General features: G+C 41.7%; 1 protein-coding gene across 6 annotated transcripts in view; it reads right to left on the reverse strand.

The window, feature by feature from the left end:
- Positions 1–970: 970 nt before the first annotated feature.
- The window catches only part of itgb5 (integrin, beta 5), a 142,056-nt gene continuing 120,337 nt past the window's right edge, over positions 971–22,689 (reverse strand). For 4 of the 6 annotated variants that reach the window (XM_043693954.2, XM_087989119.1, XM_043693953.2 and 1 more), the window contains 3 exons: positions 18,316–18,435; positions 8,147–8,313; positions 971–6,467 (listed from right to left, as the gene is read on the reverse strand). In XM_043693954.2, coding sequence (XP_043549889.1) covers positions 6,372–6,467; positions 8,147–8,313; positions 18,316–18,435 — 383 coding nt within the window. In that variant the 3' untranslated portion in view covers positions 971–6,371. Of the gene's footprint in view, positions 6,468–8,146; positions 8,314–18,315; positions 18,436–22,689 lie in introns of those variants that run through there. The other 2 variants (XM_087989118.1, XR_015757708.1) reach the window with 2 other exon arrangements.

Raw genomic sequence — 22,689 nt, forward strand, 5'->3', positions numbered from 1 at the left:
GATTCCCGATTATGTTTTGCATTTGGTGGATAGACATTGAATGTTGAATTATTCATTACAGAATTTCCAGTCTCTGTCCTGATCCTGTAGCCACAGTATTCCTGCTTTAACCAGAACAGTTCAAAACAATCATGTTCATCCCTTTGTATTTCAGTCCCTTAAAGTTAAAAACTACATTTCATTAGCTTTATAATTTTTTTGTATCAGTCTCGTGTTTTTAGTGATTTATTCAGTGGAATCTGCATAAGAGAAATAAGTGCTGGAGTAGACCACATATGGTTGACTCATAACTTCTCCCTAATTATGGGCACTAATTACTCCCACTCTGTTTTTAGGCAATTAGGAATGGGCAACATATGGCTGGCAGTGTGAACGACACTTAAATCCCATGAAAGAATAAAAATATTGCCCCTCGAACCTGGTCTAATACTCAACAATATCATGGTTGATCTCTTCCTCAGCTTGAACTGAAATCTGAATTCTTGAAAAGTCAGTGCACTCTCTAGTAAGGTAGTGAACATTTTGACAACTGAATCATTTCACTACGTGCCGGTACACCTTTACAATCCACGAGCTGTTTCCTAATGTGCACAAAGGTGACAGGATAAAGTCCATGAAGGGAGAGTTCTAGCAATACAGTGAGCTGGCTAAATCCCTTTGTTGAAACCATTTTCTATGTCTGGAACATTCAACTTCAGTGAAACTGAAAACCTTCATGAGGAAATAAATAGATTAATTAATAATAGGCATAAGATGCCAGCTAGTATTATGAGAAATCTAATATTTTAAGTCGAGCCATTTTGTAAACAATCACAATTAAAACCTGTTTTAAAAGTGACAGACAGAAACACTAATCTCACTTACTAGAGGCAGGAAATGATTGTTTTCGTTTGTTATTTTCCTCAAGCACCGATAGTGTTTTGCAAAACATCTTGCAGATTTTTTTTGCATTTTCCAAACTTAGTTTGAACATCATTAATGTTTTAATTAAACTTGGATGCTTAAGAAACAGATTCTGTACTAACTTTAAACCTGGGTATATTCACAAAGAAACATGCAGCACTATTAGAGGAAATCCAGGAAGGAGTGTGGGACTAATGAGAAAACACTTTGAAAAAGCCAGTGCACATACAATAGAGGGATAGCCTCCTTCTGTGCTATATTAATTTTTTAAATGTTTCATACATTCAAGTTTAATACATCAAGGAAAAAATATAATTGGAAAACAATGTATTGATTGATAAAGGTCACTAGAATTTTACAGCGAAACAATTGTGGTAAAGAAAAGTTTATAGAAATAAAAAAAACTAACCTAGAATCATAATATTACAGCACAGAAAGTGGCCATTTGGTCCATTGCACTTGAGGCAGCTGTCTAAACACATGATCTTATGTTCCCTACTTTCCAAATATCTACTCAATTCTTTTTATGATGGAAACCATTTTCACTAATAATCTTTTCTTGTTCATAGAAATTGAACATCACTGGTAAGACCAGTAATTACTTCCTCTCCTTAACAGTCTTTGAGAAGGTGAGCTGCATTCTGGAACTATTGCAGTCCATTTATTGCATGTTGTTTTGTTGTATGCAATTTATACTGTGCAAGCCAGCAACTTGTGCAAATGGTAGCATTCAACCAACAGAGTTCCAAGGAGTGGGGATATTTGATGTTTTAAAATAGCAGTCACATTCAATTCTGATTAGGAACAAAGTGAGGGTTATTGAGAGGTTTTCAATGTGTCACTGAACTGTCCATTTAGTCATTTGGATCAAGGCAGTCAGGAAGCAGCTTTTTTTGCCTTCAGGCTGCTGGTCAGTCAGTTTCTTAGAAGCAGGGAGAAGAGGCTTCATTCTGAAATGGTGCTGCTATAGTAGGCTCTGAACCACCAAGATTCAGGAGAAGTCAGAGGAGACACAAGAGTGCAACTACATTTTGGGTTTATGGCTCAGGAGAAGATTCTGGAAACTGTGGGATTCAGAATAAGCCATGTGCCATTAATAGTTCAGTGCAGCTGAATGTGAGGGTGAAGGAAGCCAATGAACAGAGGATTTGCTTTGTGCAGCTGAGCAAGATCAAAGCTTGGAGAACCACCTGATGAAGGAGCAGTGCTCTGAAAGCTAGTGCTTCCAATTAAACCTGTTGGACTATAACCTGGTGTTGTGTGATTTTTAACCTTGGAGAAAGGAAGGCAGAGCCAGCTTGACGAAGCTGGCTGCCCGTGAACAAGCTGAAATTTTGCTGCCGATTAAATGAGAGAGTAGATATCCAGAATCATTGTCCCAGGTGGGAGAGTGAACTACCAGAATGTGAGCCATTTTGAAACAGTCTGGGACAGAAAATTTATGAAGAAGTTCTGAAGCTAAGTCTTTAACAAGAACAACAGAAACCCCTCAGAAAATCTGAAGGAGAATTAGCAATTCAGTGTCACTAACATCTGGGAGCACGTTGCTGAGAAATTGCATTTACTACTTGATATGCTCTGTGTGTTGTTTGAACATAACATGTCTGTTACACATATTCCCCTCAGGTATACATATTAAGTTACATATATTACAGGTTACTTACTGTTTTCTCTTTGTATAGCAACACTCATTATTGAGTCTTCAAAACCATGGAATCTTGGGGCTTTATTCTCTAAGTACCTGGGATCTCACTCTTTTTCTGCTTTGAAAATTACTGAATGCAAGTCTCATCATAAAATAAATTTGGCAGTCTGGTCCAGGATTATACATCTTGTAAATGTACTCTTCATTCACCTAGTATCTAGTAGGTTAAACTACATTCAAACAACTCCCTGTGTAAAAGTCTCTCAACTATCCCTTTGTTCTTTCATGCCAATTCCAAAGATATACCCTCTAGTTACTGAATTACTAATGAAAATGTCTTTATTCTGTATCTTACTAATCCTTTCATAATTTGAACACTGATTCCTCAATCTTCTCTGTTCTAATATGAACAGTGTATCATGTCTCAAGTTTTTAAAATTATTTTGATTGAATTGTCACCCTTCCCAAAGTACAATCTTGAAAGTTAATGTACCATTCTAATTGTAGCCTAACCAAGTATTTGTGTAGATTTAGCATAGTTTTTTGTGCTTGATTCCATTAAATAGATTTTCCAAATTCATAGAACTCCCAAAATATGTCAGATTTAGATAAAACTTCAGATAGTGTGTGCTCGTAGTGATTGAGGTAGTCTCCCATGGGCACAAATACAGAAAAAAAATTCATACTCCTATTCATAAAACTTATTTTAAAAATACGAGTTAACTAATTTATCCTCTAACTTTATCATGTTTACAAAATACTAATTATAATCTTAGAAGGGGATGCTTCATTTATTTAAGTCACTTGGAGGAAGGCACTTACACTTTTACTTGATCCTTTTTTTTGAAGTTCTTTGCCATTAATTTACATGAGTTGTGTATTAAATCACTGGCAGTCAGAGAGAATGTGGTACTTCAAAATCAACAGGAACCAAATACCCTGCTAAATAATATGTAATACTGGCTATATTTAACAACGACCACAATTCTCAGGGGGTATAGGTTAACCTAAGGCACCAATTCATTTCTTGGGCATCTTATGTTGATGAGGATTGGCACTACTATACCCAAGAACGTTTTTTAAAACAAAACATATTGATTCATGCCACATGAACGGTTAGACAACCAGAATATGACACCAAAGTTGAATTGTTGCAACCAATGAACAGCAAAGGTTTATAGAAAGTACATAAGGAGAAACTGTAGGACTGTAAGCAAAAAGAAATTTGGATTATCATATTGTATTACTGATGTCAAGTTGATTAACTGAAATAATTTTTGAAAGTGCTATTTTCTGTGTTAACATGGTTTTACAAGTAAAGATGCTGTATAACTGGACTACATTAACATTTTAGAAAGTACAAGGCAGTTCATGTCACCGAAATGAAATCTGTTCCAGAGCACTTTAATAGCACAGTGCTATCCATGCTATTCTTCATGCGTAAAAGAATCAAACAAAATAACAAGCATTAATGCCAGAATGTTGACACAATCAGTCACCTTTCACAAGTCTCATCAGGACTTCAATGAATAAAATTCTACAAACTCTTTAACTAGTATAAAATTATATAACATTGATATTTTGCATCAGTAGCCTAGTATAGCCAATCAGGAAACAATAGCTGTGGCACAGTGAGGTAAACTATTACAATGGGGAGGCTTGGGCTGCCAGTTGTGTAGGATACTTCCAAGGAGGTATAGTCCATTTTGAGGGATAGGCTTCATTATCACAGGCTAGATTAGAGTGCTGCTGGAAAAGCACATCAGGTCAGGCAGCATCCGAGGAGCAGGAAGATAAGACGTTTCAGGCAAAAGCCCTTCATCAGGGATGGAGGCAGGATGCCTGCAGAGTGGAGAGATAAATGAGAAGGGGGGTGGGGTGGGGAGAAAGTAGCATAGAGTACAATAGGTGAGTGGGGGTGGGGATGAAGGTGATAGGTCAGAGAGGAGGGTGAGGGAAGGTAGCAAAGAGTACAATGGGTGAATGGGGGTGGGGATGAAGGTCAGAGAGGAAGGTGGAGTGGATAGGTGGAAAGGAAGATAGGCAGGTAGGACAGGTCATGGGGACGGTGCTGAGCTGGAAGGCTGGAGCAGGGGTGAGGAGGGGGAAGAGGAAATGAGGAAACTGATGAAATCCACATTGATGCCATGGGGTTGAAGTGTTCTGAGGCGGAAGATGAGGCGTTCTTCCTCCAGGCGTGGGGTGGTGAGGGAGTGGTGGTGGAGGAGGCCCAGGACCTGCATGTCCTCAGCAGAGTGGGAGGGGGGAGTTGAAATGTTGGGCCACAGGGTGGTGGGGTTGATTGTTGCGGGTGTCCTGGAGATGTTCCCTATAGCGCTCTGCTAGGAGGCATCCAGTCTCCCCAATGTAGAGGAGACCGCATTGGGAGCAACGGATACAATAAAATGATATTGGTGGATGTGCAGGTGAAACTTTGATGGATGTGGAAGGCTCCTTTGGGGCCTTGGATGGAGGTGAGGGAGGAGGTGTGGGTGCAGGTTTTGCAATTTCTGCGGTGGCAAGGGAGGGTGCCAGGAAGGGAGGGTGGGTTGTTGGGGGCATGGACCTGACCAGGTAGTCACGGAGGGAACGGTCTTTGCGGAAAGCAGAAATGGGTGGAGAGGGAAATATATCCCTGGTGGTGGGGTCCGTTTGGAGGTGGCGGAAATGTTGTCGGTTGATGTGATTTATGCGAAGGTTGGTAGGGTGAAAGGTGAGCACCAGGGGGGTTCTGTCCTTGTTTCCAGCATCTGCAGTCCTTGTTTTTTACCTACTTCATTATCACAGGGCCAGAAAGCAGCAAGCAAAAATGAATACTCTGTGGCAGCCCAGTCACTCTAGGCCACAGCAAAATTGGGCAATCTGATGGCCATCAATGCAAATTCAATCTAGCCCTGAAAAGAGCAGGGAGGCAGTTTAAGATGGAAGAAAACCACATGTGGCAGGGGGCCAGTCCCTTTATGCTGACCCAAGTGAGGAGCATTCCTGTTCCTTACAGCTCCACAATGTCAAACTTAAAGTTATTTACACATAGTTTCACTCAAGTTGGACTGCCACTCGATACTGGGTGGCGTTTACAAATGCAATACTAAAATAACAATCGTGGTACAACACTGAACCCGTGCTTCATAAAATGGTCTACAGCCTGACTCACGATTCATCTGTCTGAACTTGGCAGCAACCAGATTGGAAATAGTAACAAGGCAGGAAGCATTATCCTGTTATTTTAGGGTGTTACCATACTGTTTTCAGCTGGTGGAATCAGTGAAGACTATCCCGATATTTCTACAATCAAAGTAATGTTACCATATGGTTTTATTTCTGCTAAGCAGATATAAGTAGAAAATGCCAATTTCTGCTCAATTCAGAGGTATTGTGCTCATATTAACTACTTGTTAGTTTTTGTTATGCTAAAAACATTTGTCACAGATTTAATGTAACCAACTTTGTTATTTAAAAAAGCCTTAAAAGTCCCAAGCTTTATATTTTTTGTCATATTAAAACAAGCTTTCTTGAAAAGTTTACCTGTGCCAAAAAAGTTGCAATTTTTATTTCCATCATCCCATATCTAGGCAATAAACCTAATGAAATATTTTCTTGTCCAAGAATAATAGTCAATAGTCCAAAGCACACAATTCTAAGATATTTTGTCTAATTCAGGCAGATGCCGAGTACCGAGTCTTCTTCTGTGCAGAATGCAGTTTATTTCAACCTTGCCAACCAAGGACGAATGGCAGAATTTCCAGTTGCCAAATTCAGGAACGAAATCCCAGTTAGGTACAAATTGATGGCACAGTTATCACTGCAGTCCTACTCCCTAATTTCAGTCAACTATACCATTGTAAGATATGTTATGCATTGTTGAAAGAATCTCCACAGTATGTGTGGTTATGGGTTGTCTGTACAGTGGATTGGTTGCCTGAAAGGGAAAACAAAGTGAGAGTTAACAAAGAGAACTTAAAAGTTGAATCTTATGCAGTTTTTTTGTCCCACCAAAACCACGGACCAACCAAATAAGATAGAACTTGCATGAATTAATTTCGCATTGTTCCAATTATTGCCCAACCACTAATTCAAAGGCCGAAGATGTGTTTAATTTTATGGTTTAGGTGAGCACCTACTAAATTCACAAAAATACTCTATTCTGCAACCAGCTCATTTGAGCACCTCACATTCTCTTTTGTGACCTCTAACTCACTGGGGAGAACCTGTGTTAAGTGCAATCTGAAGATGGCAGAGGCCTCCAGACAGTCAGCTTTGGTCAAAATTTGAAGACCAGGCCCATTCTCTCACAAAAACAAAAATCAGCAGTTGAGCAAGTCAGTAGCAGACTGAATGCAAAGCAGATTGTATCTCACAAAAGTACTATGTTTGATGTAGAAATTGCTAAATGTGATACAGAAAAGAATCTGGGTAACATTGTTAGGGTTAGGCAAACAATTTTGTCTTTTATAGATTCATAGAAATGTACAGCATGGAAACAGACCCTTCGGTCCATGCCGACCAGATATCCCAATCCAATCAAGTCCCACCTGCCAGCACCCGGCCCATATCTCTCCAAACCCTTCCTATTCATATACCCATCCAAATGCTTTTTAAATGTTGCAATTGTACCAGCCTCCACCACTTCCTCTGGCAGCTCATTCCATACATGCACCACCCTCTGCATGAAAACGTTGCCCCTTAGGTCTCCTTTATATCTTTTCCCCCCTCACCCTAAACCTATGCCCTCTAGGTCTGGACTCCCCCACCCCAGGGAAAAGATTTTGTCTATTTATTCTATCCATGCCCCTCATAATTTTGTAAACTTCTATAAGGTTACCCCTCAGCCTCTGACGCTCCAGGGAAAACAGCCCCAGCCTGTTCAGCCTCTCCCTACAGCTCAGATCCTCCAACCCTGGCAACATCCTTGTAAATCTTTTCTGAACCCTTTCAAGTTTAACAACATCTTTCCGATAGGAAGGAGACCAGAATTGCACGCAATATTCCAACAGTGGCCTAATCAATGTCCTGTACAGCCACAACATGATCTCACAACTCCTGTATTCAATACTCTGACCAATAAAAGAAAGCATACCAAACACCTTCTTCACTATCCTATCTACCTGCGACTCCACTTTCAAGGAGCTATGAACCTTTAGGTATTAATGGTTAAAACCAAATCTTCGACCTGGTGTGCTATGTTTCAGAGAAAGGCTATCATGTTAATTTGGAAAAAAAATAACAAAATATGGTCTACAAGCCAGATTTCATTCTGGAAGCTGACTTGTCTAACAGTAACATCAGTTTTGATCATATCACGTGTTCTCCTAATACATGTCAAAATCTGCAAATATCTTTTTACAGAGTTTTTACATTTGGAGAAATGTCTATTGTCTAGTTTCCAGTAAAGAAAGATTTAGCTGAAGAGACTGAAAGAATCTGATGAATAGAAAAGGAAATAAGACATCAATTAATTTTAAACTCATAGGTATTGCAGAAATATTGTAGGACTCTGACATCTGTGTTCAAAAGTCATTGGTTACCTGCCAATACATCATTAGCTCAACAATTCCTATAGCAAGTCTCAAATATTGATACATAACTTAAAAGTCTTACCATCTCATATCGGGCTCTGGACCTTTCATTTTGAAATCTGGCGAACTCTCTTCTATCATGAATAGTGACAATCAGTTTCCAAATGGCAAGCAAAACAATGCCCACTGTCAAAATACTACCAACTACAGCTATCAATACGGTTACTGGATCAGTTTCACTTGCACATTCTGTAAAATAAGAACAGACCATTAAATAAAAGAATTGCTCAATAGGTCTACTTCATTCTGCAAAAACAGAATTCAAAGTCTAGTACCAAGCAATAAATACTCATTTTATTTTTGGAACATTTCCTGTAAAACACTGTTGTTACTAAAAGTATTTTATAAAAACTACAACCTCTTGTTGAAATTGGCTTCAAGAGTGAAAATATTTTTGATAATGGATGGTATGGGGCTTGAACTTCAGCTCTGAGTTAAGAATGACCATCGACCATCTAATTCAGCCTAAGCAAATAGCACAGCAGAAGGATGGAATCAATCAGAAAATCTGGGATGGACCAAAAGCTACAGCTTCAATTTTTCATTTTTCAACTACATACAGTTCTAGAACAGCCACATCCTAACACCATTTAGTGGATTAGTGGTGCTGGAAGACCACAGCAGTTCAGGCAGCATCCGAGAGGCAGTAAAATCGACGTTTCGGGCAAAAGCCCTTCATCAGGAATACAGGAATGAGAGCCTGAAGGGTGGAGAGATAGGTGAGGGGAAGGTGGGGGTGGGGGGAAAGTAGCATAGAGTACAATAGGTGAGTGGGGGAGGGGATGAAGGTGATAGGTCAGGGGAGGGGGGGAGAGGGTGGAGTGGATAGGTGGAAAAGAAGATAGGCAGGTAGGACAAGTCATGGGGACAGTGCTGAGCTGGAAGTTTGGAACTGGGGTGAGGTGGGGGAAGGGGAAATGAGGAAACTGTTGAAGTCCACATTGATGCCCTGGGGTTGAAGTGTTCCGAGGCGGAAGATGAGGCGTTCTTCCTCTAGGCGTCTGGTGGTGAGGGAATGGCGGTGAAGGAGGCTCAGGACCTCCATGCCCTCGGCAGAGTGGGAGGGAGAGTTGAAACATTGGGCCACAGGGTGATGTGGTTGATTGGTGCGGGTGTCATGGAGATGTTCCCTAAAGCGCTCTGCTAGGAGGCGTCCAGTCTGCCCAGTGTAGAGGAGACCGCATCGGGAGCAACGGATACAGTAAATGATATTGGTGGATGTGCAGGTAAAACTTTGATGGATGTGGAAGGCTCCTTTAGGGCCTTGGATGGAGGTGAGGGAGGAGGTGTGGGCGCAGGTTTTGCAATTCCTGCGGTGGCAGGGGAAGGTGCCAGGATGGGAGGGTGGGTTGTTGGGGGGTGTGGACCTGACCAGGTAGTCACGGAGGGAACGGTCTTTGTGGAAGGCGGAAAGGGGTGGGGAGGGAAATATATCCCTGGTGGTGGGGTATGTTTGGAGGTGGCGGAAATGTCGGCGGATGAGTTGGTTTATAATAGGTTTGAGATTTTTGCAATAATAAAAGCTTCATTCCAAAAAAGGTGCAGGAGTCCAAAAATCAACTCTGAACACTTTTAAATTCCTTATCTAAGGAAAGGCATGCTGACTTTGCAGGCAGTATAGAAAAGATTTCAAGATATGGATTAACTGAGTAGGTTGGGCTTGTACTCATTGCAGTTTAGGAGAATGAGAGGCAACCTTATTGAAACACACAAGATTCTGAGAAACCTGCCAGGGTAGATAAAGATACAGGTTGTTGCCCTTTTTGGAAGATTCTAGGACTAAACAGCATATTCTAAGAATAAAATGTTCTCATGTAAGAAAAGATGAGGAGGAATTTCTTCTCAAAGTGCATTGAATCTATGAAATTCTTTATTGGATCATTTGTTGTATTCAAGGTTGATCTAAAGAGATTTTCAATCAGTAAGAGAACCAAGGATTATGTGGAAAAGGCAGGAAAGTGGAGTTGAAGATTATCAGTTCACCCATGATCTCATTGAATGGCAGAGCTGACTCAATGGGCTGATTGGTTTATGACTACTCCTATGTGTTATTGTCTTAGAGGTCCCCAAGGAAACGTGGACCTATAATTTTGCAAGGATTCGGTATGGGACAAGGTTGTGTTTTGTACATTTATGTTTCATGAAGACAGCTATCCATATAAACCATCAGCTATCTTCGGTCACATCTGCTTTTGGTAGTCCAGGCACGTGAAACACGATGTGACCAGATCAGACCCAACAGGCCCAGGTTTAGGAACAGGGAACAGACTTGTCAAAAGCACGAAAGAAAAAATGTCAAGTTGTCAAGGTATTTAAAACTCCTGACTGTCAAATCCTTGAACAAAAATGTATGAAGCATTGAAAACATTCTGGCTATTTCACTCTATTCTTGAGAGCTACCATTACTGAATTAGTCCTGCATGACTGAATTCACAATCTTCTATTATTATTGCAGTATAGCTGTCATTTCACAATTTGATTAACAGTTTTAAGTGGTTATAGACTCATTGAAGTGGGATCACGAAGACTAATGCATGTTTTTATAAGCGATTGTGCACTTCAATGAAATGTTGTGGTTATAAGAGATTACCTAGTTGAAGGAAGTTAAATGTAGTGAATTTGTTTTATGAGTGGGAGTATTTTTAACATAGTGAACCCATCAAAAGACACTTAGGTTGTTATTTCATTTCATCTTTCCATGTGTCCTGTGGTCTGCCCATGATCAACGTAAGATCAACGAGTAATGGTGGAGGGGAAATGGGTTGGTGTACTATGTTGACATGATGTTTAGAATAGAGTGTAAGAGGATTTTGGAGTGGCTGGAGAGGCATAGGTCTACATAGAGACTATGAGGTATTGAAGCCGTTGCGACACGATTTGCATGAAGGATGCAATGGGTATAGTGGCTGTGAGTGTTAAGAGCTGTATTTTGTTTTATTATCTTTTTGAAAATAAGTACTAGAGCACAAACGCAGATCTTCTGTACAGATTCCCACCCCCACACCATACACTTGGCAGCCTCTGCACTCTTTCAATGTTGCCAGGCTCAATGTTGACCCTGTAATGAAAATTCCAACATCCATGACCATGTCTCTCAAGTCCGATATGCAGAAGCAGGAAATGTCCTGCTTTTGATAGCCTGATGGAATATAGATTGTTCTCGGATCTAGGGAAGCCCTGATAGGAACTGAATTGGGCACTGTCGGTTAACATGGAAGGTGACTCTCATGATGTTGGTTTAGATGATGAAATGGAGGAATCCAAAGAAGTTTGATCTACAAAGAAAATATGACGGAATTAGGACAGGAAACCATTGGTCAACATATCCCTGAGAACCTCACGAGGGCAGTTCAATGTTAAAAGCATACTTGGAAACTGACATTGATGACAAGGAAAGGAAAACCATGATGTGGAGGTACTGGTGGTGGCTGGAGTGAACAAAACCAAAAGTCACATGACATCAGGTTACAATCCAACAGGTTTATTTAAAATCACTATTGTTTGAAGTGCTGCTCCGTCATCAGGTAAGCGCACAGGCACGGAATATACAAGTTGAGAGATAATGGCAAGTTAATTCCAGGCAATTAAGAGTGTCAACAGATAAGTACAAATACAGTCTGTTGATCTTCCGTAATTACACCGGCACCACTCCCCACCTCTTCCTCCGCTACATTGATGACTGCATTGGCGCCACCTCGTGCTCCCATGAGGAGGTTGAGCAATTCATCAACTTCACCAACACATTCCACCCTGGCCTTAAATTTACCTGGACCATCTCTGACACTTCCCTCCCCTTCCTGGACCTCTCCATCTCCATTAACGACGACCGACTTGACACTGACATTTTTTACAAACCCACCGACTCCCACAGCTACCTGGATTACACCTCTTCCCACCCTACCTCTTGCAACAATACTATCCCATATTCCCAATTCCTCCGCCTACGCCGTATCTGCTCCCAGGAGGACCAGTTCCACCACAGAACACACCAGATGGCCTCCTTCTTTAGAGACCGCAATTTCCCTTCCCACGTGGTTAAAGATGCCCTCCAACGCATCTCGTCCACATCCCGCACCTCCGCCCTCAGACCCCACCCCTCCAACCGTAACAAGGACAGAACGCCCCTGGTGCTCACCTTCCACCTTACCAACCTTCACATAAACCAAATCATCCGCCAACATTTAGCCACCTCCAAAAAGACCCCACCACCAGGGATATATTTCCCTCCCCACCCCTTTCCGCCTTCCGCAAAGACCGTTCCCTCTGTGAATACCTGGTCAGGTCCACACCCCCCTACAACCCACCCTCCCATCTTGGCACTTTCCCCTGCCACCGCAGGAACTGTAAAACCTGCGTCCACACCTCCTCCCTCACCTCTATCCAAGGCCCTAAAGGAGCCTTCCACATCCATCAAAGTTTTACTTGCACATCCACTAATATCATTTATTGTATCCGTTGCTCCCGATGCGGTCTCCTCTACACTGGGGAGACTGGGCGCCTCCTAGCAGAGCGCTTTAGGGAACATCTCCGGGACACCCGCACCAATCAACCACACCGCACCATGGCCCAACATTCAACTCCCCCTCCCATTCTGCCGAGGACATGGAGGTCCTGGGCCTCCTTCACAGCCGCTCCCTCACCACCAGACGCTTGGAGGAAGAACGCCTCATCTTCCGCCTCGGAACACTTCAACCCCAGGGCATCAATGTGGACTTCAACAGTTTCCTCATTTCCCCTTCCCCCACCTCACCCTAGTTCCAAACTTCCAGCTCAGCACTGTCTCCATGACTTGTCCGGACTTGTTCTACCTGCCTATCTCCTTTTCCACCTATCCACTCCACCCTCTCCTCCCTGACCTATCACCTTCATCCCCTCCCCCACTCACCCATTGTACTCTATGCTACTTTCTCCCCACCCCCACCCTCCTCTGGCTTATCTCTCCATGCTTCAGGCTCATTGCCTTTATTCCTGATGAAGGGCTTTTGCCTGAAACGTCGATTTCGCTGCTCCTTGGATGCTGCCTGAACTGCTGTGCTCTTCCAGCACCACTAATCCAGAATCTGCTATAACCATGTTTCCTCAATGCAAAATGGTTTTAACGCTTTTGAATAACTTCGACAATTATTTGTATAACATGCACTTTGCTTACCTGTATTGGCTATAACATGATTCCAGCCCCATTAGTTTAAATGGCGCGGCTATTGCATGGTTTTCTTAAAACTCAAGGTCACACGAGATCAGAACTATCACGTTATATCAGAGCCCACTGTAGTGTGAATGGAGTGTCGACAGACTGAATAACAAGCCTTGCAGGTGATCAGAAGTGTCAAATAGTGTGACTAAAGTGTCAACAACTGAATAACAAGTGAAGGGTTGGCCTATGAACTGATTAATCAAGGCAGAGAGATAATTACGCATAATCAAAAATAAGATGGTGCTCGAGACAAACCAAATGGTTAGAATAACATGGGTAGGTATCAAGGAAAGAAAAGCTGGGGTATTAATTGAAAAGGATGTGCAATGACGATCCCAGTGCAGGAGGAGAAACACTGTAAGCACTTGAACAACTCGGTTGCATGAAGCACTAGGGGGAGTCGACAGCATAGTGCTATTATTGATGGACTGTTAATCCAGAGGCCCAGATAATGTTCTGGGGACCCAGGTTTGAATCCTGCCTTGGCAGATGGCAGATTCTGAATTCAATAAAAATCTGGAATTAAGAGTCTAATGACGACCATGAATTTGTTGTCGATTGTCAGGAAAACGCCATTTGGTTCACTAATTTCAGGCAGAATGTTAACTTCCTGAAAGCAGGATGAAAATTGGAAATTAAATTGGCAGAAGATTGAAAGTAAATTTTGCTTTCTAATGGCAAGTGGTAGAAACCTATTTTTAATCCATCTGCACGTTGTGCACACATTCTAAAGCACAACAAGGAACGAGTAATTTGCCTGCTTCGCATTTGTGGTTAATGTCAGGGAGAAAAGATGGTTTAAGTACATCCAGTGCTGCTTCCGAAGGAGAGGAACCAACTGTCTGTGACACAGGGCCAAGATATACTGAAGACCAGAATACTGTCAAGAGCCATCAGAAGGGCATATTGATATTATTGCTGCATTGTTAATCCAGAGACCCAGGCAATGTTCTGGGGACCCGGGTGTGAATCCTGCCACGGCAGATGGGAGAATTTGAATTCAATAAATATCTGGAATTAAGAGTCTAATGAGGAGCATGAAACCATTGCTGAATGTGAGGAAAAATCCATCTGGTTCACTAATGTCCTTTAAAGAAGGAAACCGCCATTCTTATCTGGTCTGGCTACAATGTGATCAACTCTTAACTGTACTCTCGGCACTAGGAGATGGACAATAATGATTCCCTAGCCAGTGATGCCCCATCCCATGAACGAATTTTAAAAAATGTCAGAAAGGTTGACTAGGAATTGTTAAGTTGCTAGGTTGAAGGTGATTGAATCAGGGATTGTGTGGGAAGAGGATTAGCAAAGTAATTAAGGAATGAGGAAAACAAAGGTCTATAGAAAGGTTATGTTGAGGGGGAAACATAAAAAAAAGAGCATTTTGGACCCTCAAGCGTGTCTCACTATTCCCCAAGATCATGGCTGAACTAGTGCAAGTCGCCTCTGTGCCATTAGAGCCTCAACTCTTTGGTATTTCAAAAATATATTTAAATTTTATTTTAAGAGAAGGTACTGATCCAGCCTCCGCAATAGTCTGACTTCCAGTCATTCACTACTCTCTGGGAGAAGAAATTTCTTTGCACCTCAGTTTTAAATAAAAGTCTATTATTCTGTAACCATGTCTTCTCATTCAAGATAACTCCAGTAGTGGAAACACCTTCTCAACATTTATCCTGTCAACCCCTCACAATCTTATTTATTTCATGAAGACCACTACTCAACTTCATAAGCACCAATGAATAAAAGCTTAACTTGTTTAGACATTCTTGATAAATCAACTCCTTCATTATAGGAATCAGCTATATGAATTTTTTGAATTGTCTCCATTGTCAGTACATCCTTTCTTAAACAAGGGGACAAAATCTGTACACGGATATTTCAGGTGTGGCCTCACCAAATATAGCTGTAACAAGACCTCCCAACTTTGAAACTCAACCTCCTTACAAGCCAAAATGCCATTTGCCTTTTGAGTTACTTGCTGTCCTTACTTGCTAATGTTGAGTTTCACACACAGGAATACCTAGATCCCTCTGCACTGCACTTTAAAAAAAAAAAAGTTGCAATTCCAAACCATTTAAATAATAGTCTGCATTCTGATTCTTCCTACCAAAGTTCATGATCTCTCATTTTCCTCATTAAATTCATCTCCAAGACTTGCCCACTCTCACAATGTAGTTGGAAGGGGTGCGGTGGTAAGAGGATAAAGTGGTGTAAATCATTCACTGATGAAGGCCATGATGTGGAGGAACTGGTTTTGGGCCGGGGTGGACAAAGTTATAAATCACATAAACCAAATGGACTATAAACCGGATGTTATTTGGAAGCACTAGCTTTCAGACCGCTGCTCCTTCATCAGGTAGCTGTGGAACTATAGTCTGCAGGTTGTGTGCTTTTTGAGCAAAATAGAATGTGTCTGAAAATGTAATTCTGCAAATGCAAATTCACTACATAGACTTGTGTGTGCGCATGCATGAGAGAAAGACAGTGTGTTTTTGCATGTGTGCATGCTTGGTAAAGTGTGTGAGAGTGTGATGGAGTATAAGCCTGTGAGGTGTGTGAGAGGATGTGTGCATGGGTGAGTGTGTAGAGTGTATGAGGAGAGTGTGTGTGTATATGAAAGGGTCTGTGTGATTGTGAGAGTATGTAAGAGCATGTGCGTGTATGAGAGAGTGTATAGTGCAGTGGGGCTACCTGTAGTGTGACATAAACCCAAAGTCCCGGTTGAGGCCATCCTCATGGGCTCCGAACCTGGCTATCAGCCTCTGCTCAGCCATTCTGCATTGTTGCCTATCCTGAAGTCTGCCTTGAAGGACGGTCACCCGAAGATCCGAGACTGAATGTCCCTGACCGCTGAAGTGTTCCCCGAATGGGAGGGAACGTCCCTGTGTGGTGATTGTTGCAGGGTGTCCATTCATCCGTTGTCCTAGCTTCGGCTTATTCTCATCAATGTACCATGCCTCGGGGCATCCTTGCCTGCAGCGTATGAAATAGACAATGTTGGCTGAGTCATATGAGTATCTGCCACATACATGGTGGGTGGTGTCCCCATGTAATGGTGGTATCCATGTCGACACTCTGACATGTCTTGCAGTGGTTGCCATGACAGGGTTGTACTGTGTTGTGGTCCATGTTTTCCTGAAGGATGGGCCATTTGCTGCGAACAATGATCTGTTTAAAGGTTGTTTAAAGGCAAGAAGTGGAGGCGTAAGGAAGGTCTTGGCGAGGTGCTCATCCTCATCGATAATGTGTTGCAAGCTGCAAAGAACATGGAAAATCTTCCCATTCCAATCCAATCCAATCCAATGATCTCCAATCAAATACATATTCACTCACCTTATTCATTTAAAGTCTATACCTGCAAATATATGTGAATATCCATTTTCTGCTGCAAAAAGTGGGGCATACCTTCACATTTCCCACTAACTCTATTGCAATCAACTGGGCTTTCCCAGATGTTGCAACATGTAATTCTACTGCAGCCAGGTTTAGGGGACACCAAAAAAAATGGGCAATAGCATTGCATTGGGAAATTTTTCACCAGCAGTTACAATGAACACGGTCCTGTCATGTACACAGCATCATTGTTGACTGGAAGATGCAGGCCAGTGGCAACATAGTGAGCATTTGATCTGAAGTTTGAGGCTGAAGGATGTAGAACTGAAGGTGGACAGAAAGAGGATGCGGCACAGGGTTAGGGGGATATGGAAAAGTTAACTTATATAACCTTTAATGAAGACAGAAGATATAAACATTGTATGATGTCACTTGCAGCGAGAGCCACAACACTCCATGAAGGTTTGCATGAGGTATGTTTTGTAGCCACACTCAAAAAGTAAACAGTGCACTCAACAATTTTCATATTATGTAACACATTTCTTATTTCAGCAGTCAGGGAACACGTAACCCTGGCACAGAACCAGGTTATTTTCTATCCTTAAATGACATTGGCTGTCAGGCACATTCCAGTTAGAGTCTCTGTACAATAGAAAGCCTGGCTGCCTTGTTAGCTGCTTAGTTCATGACTGCTGATGGGAACTGCACTTCTCCATAATGAGATGAAATAGGTCAAAACACAGCATGAGAGCTGCACTCTCAAAGATTTAGAGCAGCATGACTGTTTCTCACATGATTCTCTGAGATATCCATCAATTGAGATGTTGAGCATTACAGATTTAAAATTCTTAATTTGCGTCATCACACAAAATACTTCACTGTCTGCTATATTTGTAAACAATTTTCCACACTGATAACCAAAGTTCAAAGCAACCAGTTGCTTTTATGTTCACTGAACTTTTTCTCAAACACAACTAGGTATGATGAACAGTAAAACAAAAAAAAAAGGATCAAATAATTTACTTTCTTTGTGGGTTTGGAAATGCCATGGGATTTTTAACATCCACCCAAAGAAGGGTGTGCCTTCAAATTTGTGCCTGATCCAAAAAAAAAATACTCCACCAGTACTGTGCCAATTTTCATCATATACTCAAGTCCTGAATTAGTATTTGAATTCATGACATCCAACAAACTGAGAACTGACAATTTTGTATTTATGTGTCATTACATTTGAAACATTTTCCAAATGAAGTGCTATGGGGAATCAAACAATATTGAGACTTGCAAATACAACAGATAAAAAAATGATTCCCCTTTATCTCTGAAAAAAAATCAGATGAGTGAAGCGAGGAATATTGAAATGTTACCTTTGATTAGTGGTACTATGAATTTCCATATAACACTACTTTTCAGTTTTTAAACTTTGTATATACAGACAAAACACATATTACATATGAGATAACCTCCTACGTGACTTATTTTCTTACTTAGCAGCAAGCTATGATAAAACACCACAAAAGTCAATGAGGCAAACAAGTTTGACCAGATGCATCCGAGGTGTCTGCTGTGCAACAGAGTGAGAACATAAGCATGTGTGTGTGGGTGGAAAGGAGATTGAGTTTGTATGAGAGAGAATTCATAAAAATAGAAAACACACAAACCTGGTTCCTTTAAAGCAGTAAGAACAGATTTTCCACTGTCGTGTTCTGAATAAGTAAACCTCATGACACAGTCATTTTCAGTCTTGTACAGACAGAGAACTGCATCCTGATCGTCTGTTTCTGAAAAAGGATGGGAACAATCTTCAGCCCTCAGGCAAGAGCCAGCTACAACTTCAACAAAACAGGAAGGCTAAAAGCCCAATTGTTTTCTGTGAAATGCAGAGCCAGTATCAGTGATCCAATTATCCTTAATAAGAACAATGTTCTTTTTACTAGTCTCTACATACTGCTGATGCTATTTTAGTTTTTGCGCAACTTTGTAGTTTTGTCAAGTTTGGAGGAAGCAGACTTTCCACGCATCTGTAATTCATTAGGATTTCAAGATAAACTTCTGAAATATAATGGAGTAGCATAACTATTATAGAAAAGCCACAACCTAGGAACATTCTCAGACACATTACTAGATTATAAATGCCTTAAATCTCAATCAAATTAAGAGGCTTCGTTCAAAAATGACAAGAATCCATTGTTTAAAAAGTGCAATCTTGGTCCATTCAAGTCAACGTTCCAACTCTTAAAGTCTCATTATTAATGGTTCATTCCAAGTGCAAAGATAACTAATTTATCATTAGAAATAGAATACTGAGATTTTATCATTTACTAAAATCATGACCATAATTCAGAGATTTTGACATAAATTACTTTAATTTTAAAAAAATTATAAACAGCATGTCCTGTTCACCGGGTTCAACTCGTCAGTAATTCTCAGTGGTTTACTAACATACCCAAAATGCAATACTGGCCATAATAAACAGGAATGGCATTCTACCAGTAAGTAAAATTGAGTATTTAATGCTGTGATTTGGAGACTAGATTCAATTTGTTATTTTGTGTGCAAACATTATTCAGGTTCAAGGATAACTACAAAGGATGCTGTAGTGACTTGAACCAGAGCCAGCTGCATCTCATTGACTATGAAATCCTGGTTTGGGGTTGTTAACCTGGGCCAATCAGGGAGTCTTGGCCGAGAGGTATAAACAAGAGATTACCCGGGTGTTTTCCTATCTTCCTGGTGGTGGAAATTGAATAAAGATTGGTGCACTTTGTGTCTTTCACTGTGTCTCCCACCTGCACACACACACACACCATGGGTGCTGGGGATAAAATAAGCACTACCGCACTTAGGTGGTAGTGTGGGGGTTAAAAGAAAAAAGAAAAAAAAAAAAAAAAACAACTGGGAGGACACGTGGAACTGGGATTTGAGGTTTGTCCTCCTCTCCCTGTAAAATGGTTGAACGGTAGGGTTCGGGGCCTAGCTTTGCTGCTCCCCTCCCTTGTAAAAAAAAAAACAAGAGATTACCCGGGTGTTTTCCTATCTTCCTGGTGGTGGAAATTGAATAAAGATTGGTGCACTTTGTGTCTTTCACTGTGTCTCCCACCTGCACACACACACACACCATGGGTGCTGGGGATAAAATAAGCACTACCGCACTTAGGTGGTAGTGTGGGGGTTAAAAAAAAGAAAAAGAAAGAAAAAAAAATAAACAAGAGATTTAGAAGGTCTCATCAGTCTACGGATTGGTTTGGAGGTGGTTGGTCAGAGCCCATGTACAGTGCACTTGCAAATAAAGGGTGACTTGGTGACAGGATATTGTCTCTGTGGCAATGAGAGAAAGCAGTATGTGCCTGAAGAAAGTTAGCTTGCAACGGTAATCTTTGAGTTGGGGCAAACATTTCTAGTATCATGTCTTTATTCGGGAAACTTGACTTGTGTGATCCTGCAAAGACTGTGCAGAGACATCTGGAAAGAATGCAATATTTCTTCCAGGCAAATGCCATTGGGGGAGTTGAAAAGCAATGAGTAATCCTTCTGACTGCTTGTGGATCTGCAACATTTTCAGTTACTAGGAGCTTAGCTTTCCTTGAGGCACCAGATACTAAACCTTTTTAGATTTAGTTAAAGAATATTAGGACCCCAAACATCCTCTAATTCCGAGATGCTATCAGTTTTACTCAACTGTTCAAGAACCAGGGGATCTTGTATCTGGATTTTTGACGATACTGGCGGAGGCATGTGATTTGGGATACCCCTGAATAAGATGCCGAGATACCATTTGGTATATGGATTAACGATGCATCCATGTTGAAGTGCCTACTAGCTGAAGCCGAACTAAACTTCAAACAGGGATTATAATGGCTTTGTCATCAGAAAATGTGTCAAGTGGAGATTGGGAGCCACAAAGCATCCCAATCAAAATGGACACCTTTCTCTGTTTGACTGAGCTTGGGGAATATCACTTGGGTGTAGACAACCACAGAGTGTTACGCAAGGCATATCATGAGCAATGCACCCTAGGCCAGCCTCCCACAAAACTGAGCTCAGCCAATTGGTTAAAACATTCTTCAGGATTCGGACCGGCAAGCCATTGTAGTTGTTGCTAGCATGTGGGCTCAAGACATACAATGAAGACCTGACTCGAGTAAAAGAACTCAGAAGCTGATTTCCAGGAGAGACCACACCCTGGAAAGTTCCCCTAAATGTAGGCACGGTGGCTCAGTGGTTAGCACTGCTGCCTCACAGCGCCAGGTCCCAGGTTCAATTCCAGCCTCGGGCGACTGTCTGTGTGGAGTTTGCACATTCTCCCCGTGGGTTTCCTCCGGGTGCTCTGGTTTCCTCCCACAGTCCAAAGATGTGCAGGTTAGGTGAATTGGCCATGCTAAATTGCCCATAGTGTTAGGTGCATTAGGTGGGTTACTCTTCGGATGGTAGATGTGGACTGGTTGGGCCAAAGGGCCTGCTTCCACACTGTAGGAGAATTGAATCTAATCTAATCTAAATTGCCCATAGTGTTAGGTGTATTAGTCAGTGGTAAATATAGGGTAGGGGAATGGGTCATCGGAGGGTTGGTGTGGACTTGTTGGTCCGAAGGGCCTGTTTCCATACTGTAGTGAATCTAATCAAATTGCTGAGCAAAATCCAAATCGGAACCAATTAAAATAAACGTCTGATTAAATATTCACTGCTTTTCATGAGGGCAATACCGTTGCAGTAGTAGGCTGAACAAAATCTTTAACAAGATTCGATCTGGCTCCCAACCCTGAAGTTTATGCAAGACCTCAGCCAGACTGAGAACGTACACCAGGGAACTGTTACAGATTAAGTATACGACTTCAGTTCCAGTTTGCTCCGAGAAGCAGTTGGTGCAGTTACCATTGGGGCTTGGGCCCAAGCTTGATGGCACAAAATTGGTTGAGAAAGACTCACCGAGGTTGACGCAACATTTTTCAACTAGAAAAGGCTGCCTCCGGAAGTCCTAATGAAATACCCAGGAATGTTTCAGGAAAGGCTTGGGGCTAACAAAAGGGGCCAATGATGATGACCAGGAAGCATTTCCATGATTCTGCAAGGTGCTATTTGCCTGATGGGCAAAAGTAGAGGTGTCAATCAGAATGCTGGAAAACGAAGGAATCCTCAAACCAGTGCAGTTTGTGGAAAGCCTGATGGTCCAGTTTGTCTTTGTGGGTTTTTTAAGCAAACAGTAAACCACTTTGCAGCTGGATAAATTCCCAATCCCTCCTACAGAGAACTTGTGTGAGAAATTGGTGGCAAGGACGGCGGGGGGGGTACTTCACAAAGCTGGACATGTGCCATGTGTACTTGCAATTACACCTAGATGAGGAGTCCCAGAACATTCCATAATTAACACCCATACAGATTTGTAAAAATATACAAGACTGCTGTTTAGCGGATCATCAGCCTGCATCCTTTTCCAGTGGACAGTGGAGAACATTTTACGACGTCTTCTACAGGTTGCCCTTTATCTGGATGTGGTGCTAATAATTGGGAAGACCAATATAGAGCACTTGGAGAACTTGTACGCACCTTAGAAGGGAAAAGTGTGTGTTCCAGGTGCTCCAAGTGACCAACTTGGGTTACAAAGTTGACAAAACCGGGTTACACCCATTGGAAGATAAGGTGAGGGTGATCAAAAATGCCTGGGCTCCTATGTCTGTACTAGATCTTAGGTCTTTCCTCGGATTAGTGAATTATTACGGGAAATTTATACATACATTGCCTCCACCTTGACACCCTTTCATCTGCTATTGAAAAATCAGCTTTGGAAATGGTTGCATTGCCAAGTAGTACTATTTAGGGAAGTGAAAAGCAGCAATTGTCAGCTAAGATATTGACTTTCTACGATCCCAAGCGAGAGGTGGTGCTGACGTGCGATACCCCGCTGCACGGTATCAGGATAGTGTTGGCCCACCAGTGGCCCAATGGAGAGGACCGCTCGATAGCATATGCTTTCCGGACTTTGGCTGATGCCGAATGTAAATATACCCAAACAGAGAAGGAAGGTTTGGCGGTCATCT

Source organism: Chiloscyllium plagiosum, unplaced genomic scaffold, assembly GCF_037043375.1.
Source record: "Chiloscyllium plagiosum isolate Xiang-an unplaced genomic scaffold, Cpla_swu_hap1 HiC_scaffold_7, whole genome shotgun sequence".
NCBI classification, from domain to species: domain Eukaryota; kingdom Metazoa; phylum Chordata; class Chondrichthyes; order Orectolobiformes; family Hemiscylliidae; genus Chiloscyllium; species Chiloscyllium plagiosum.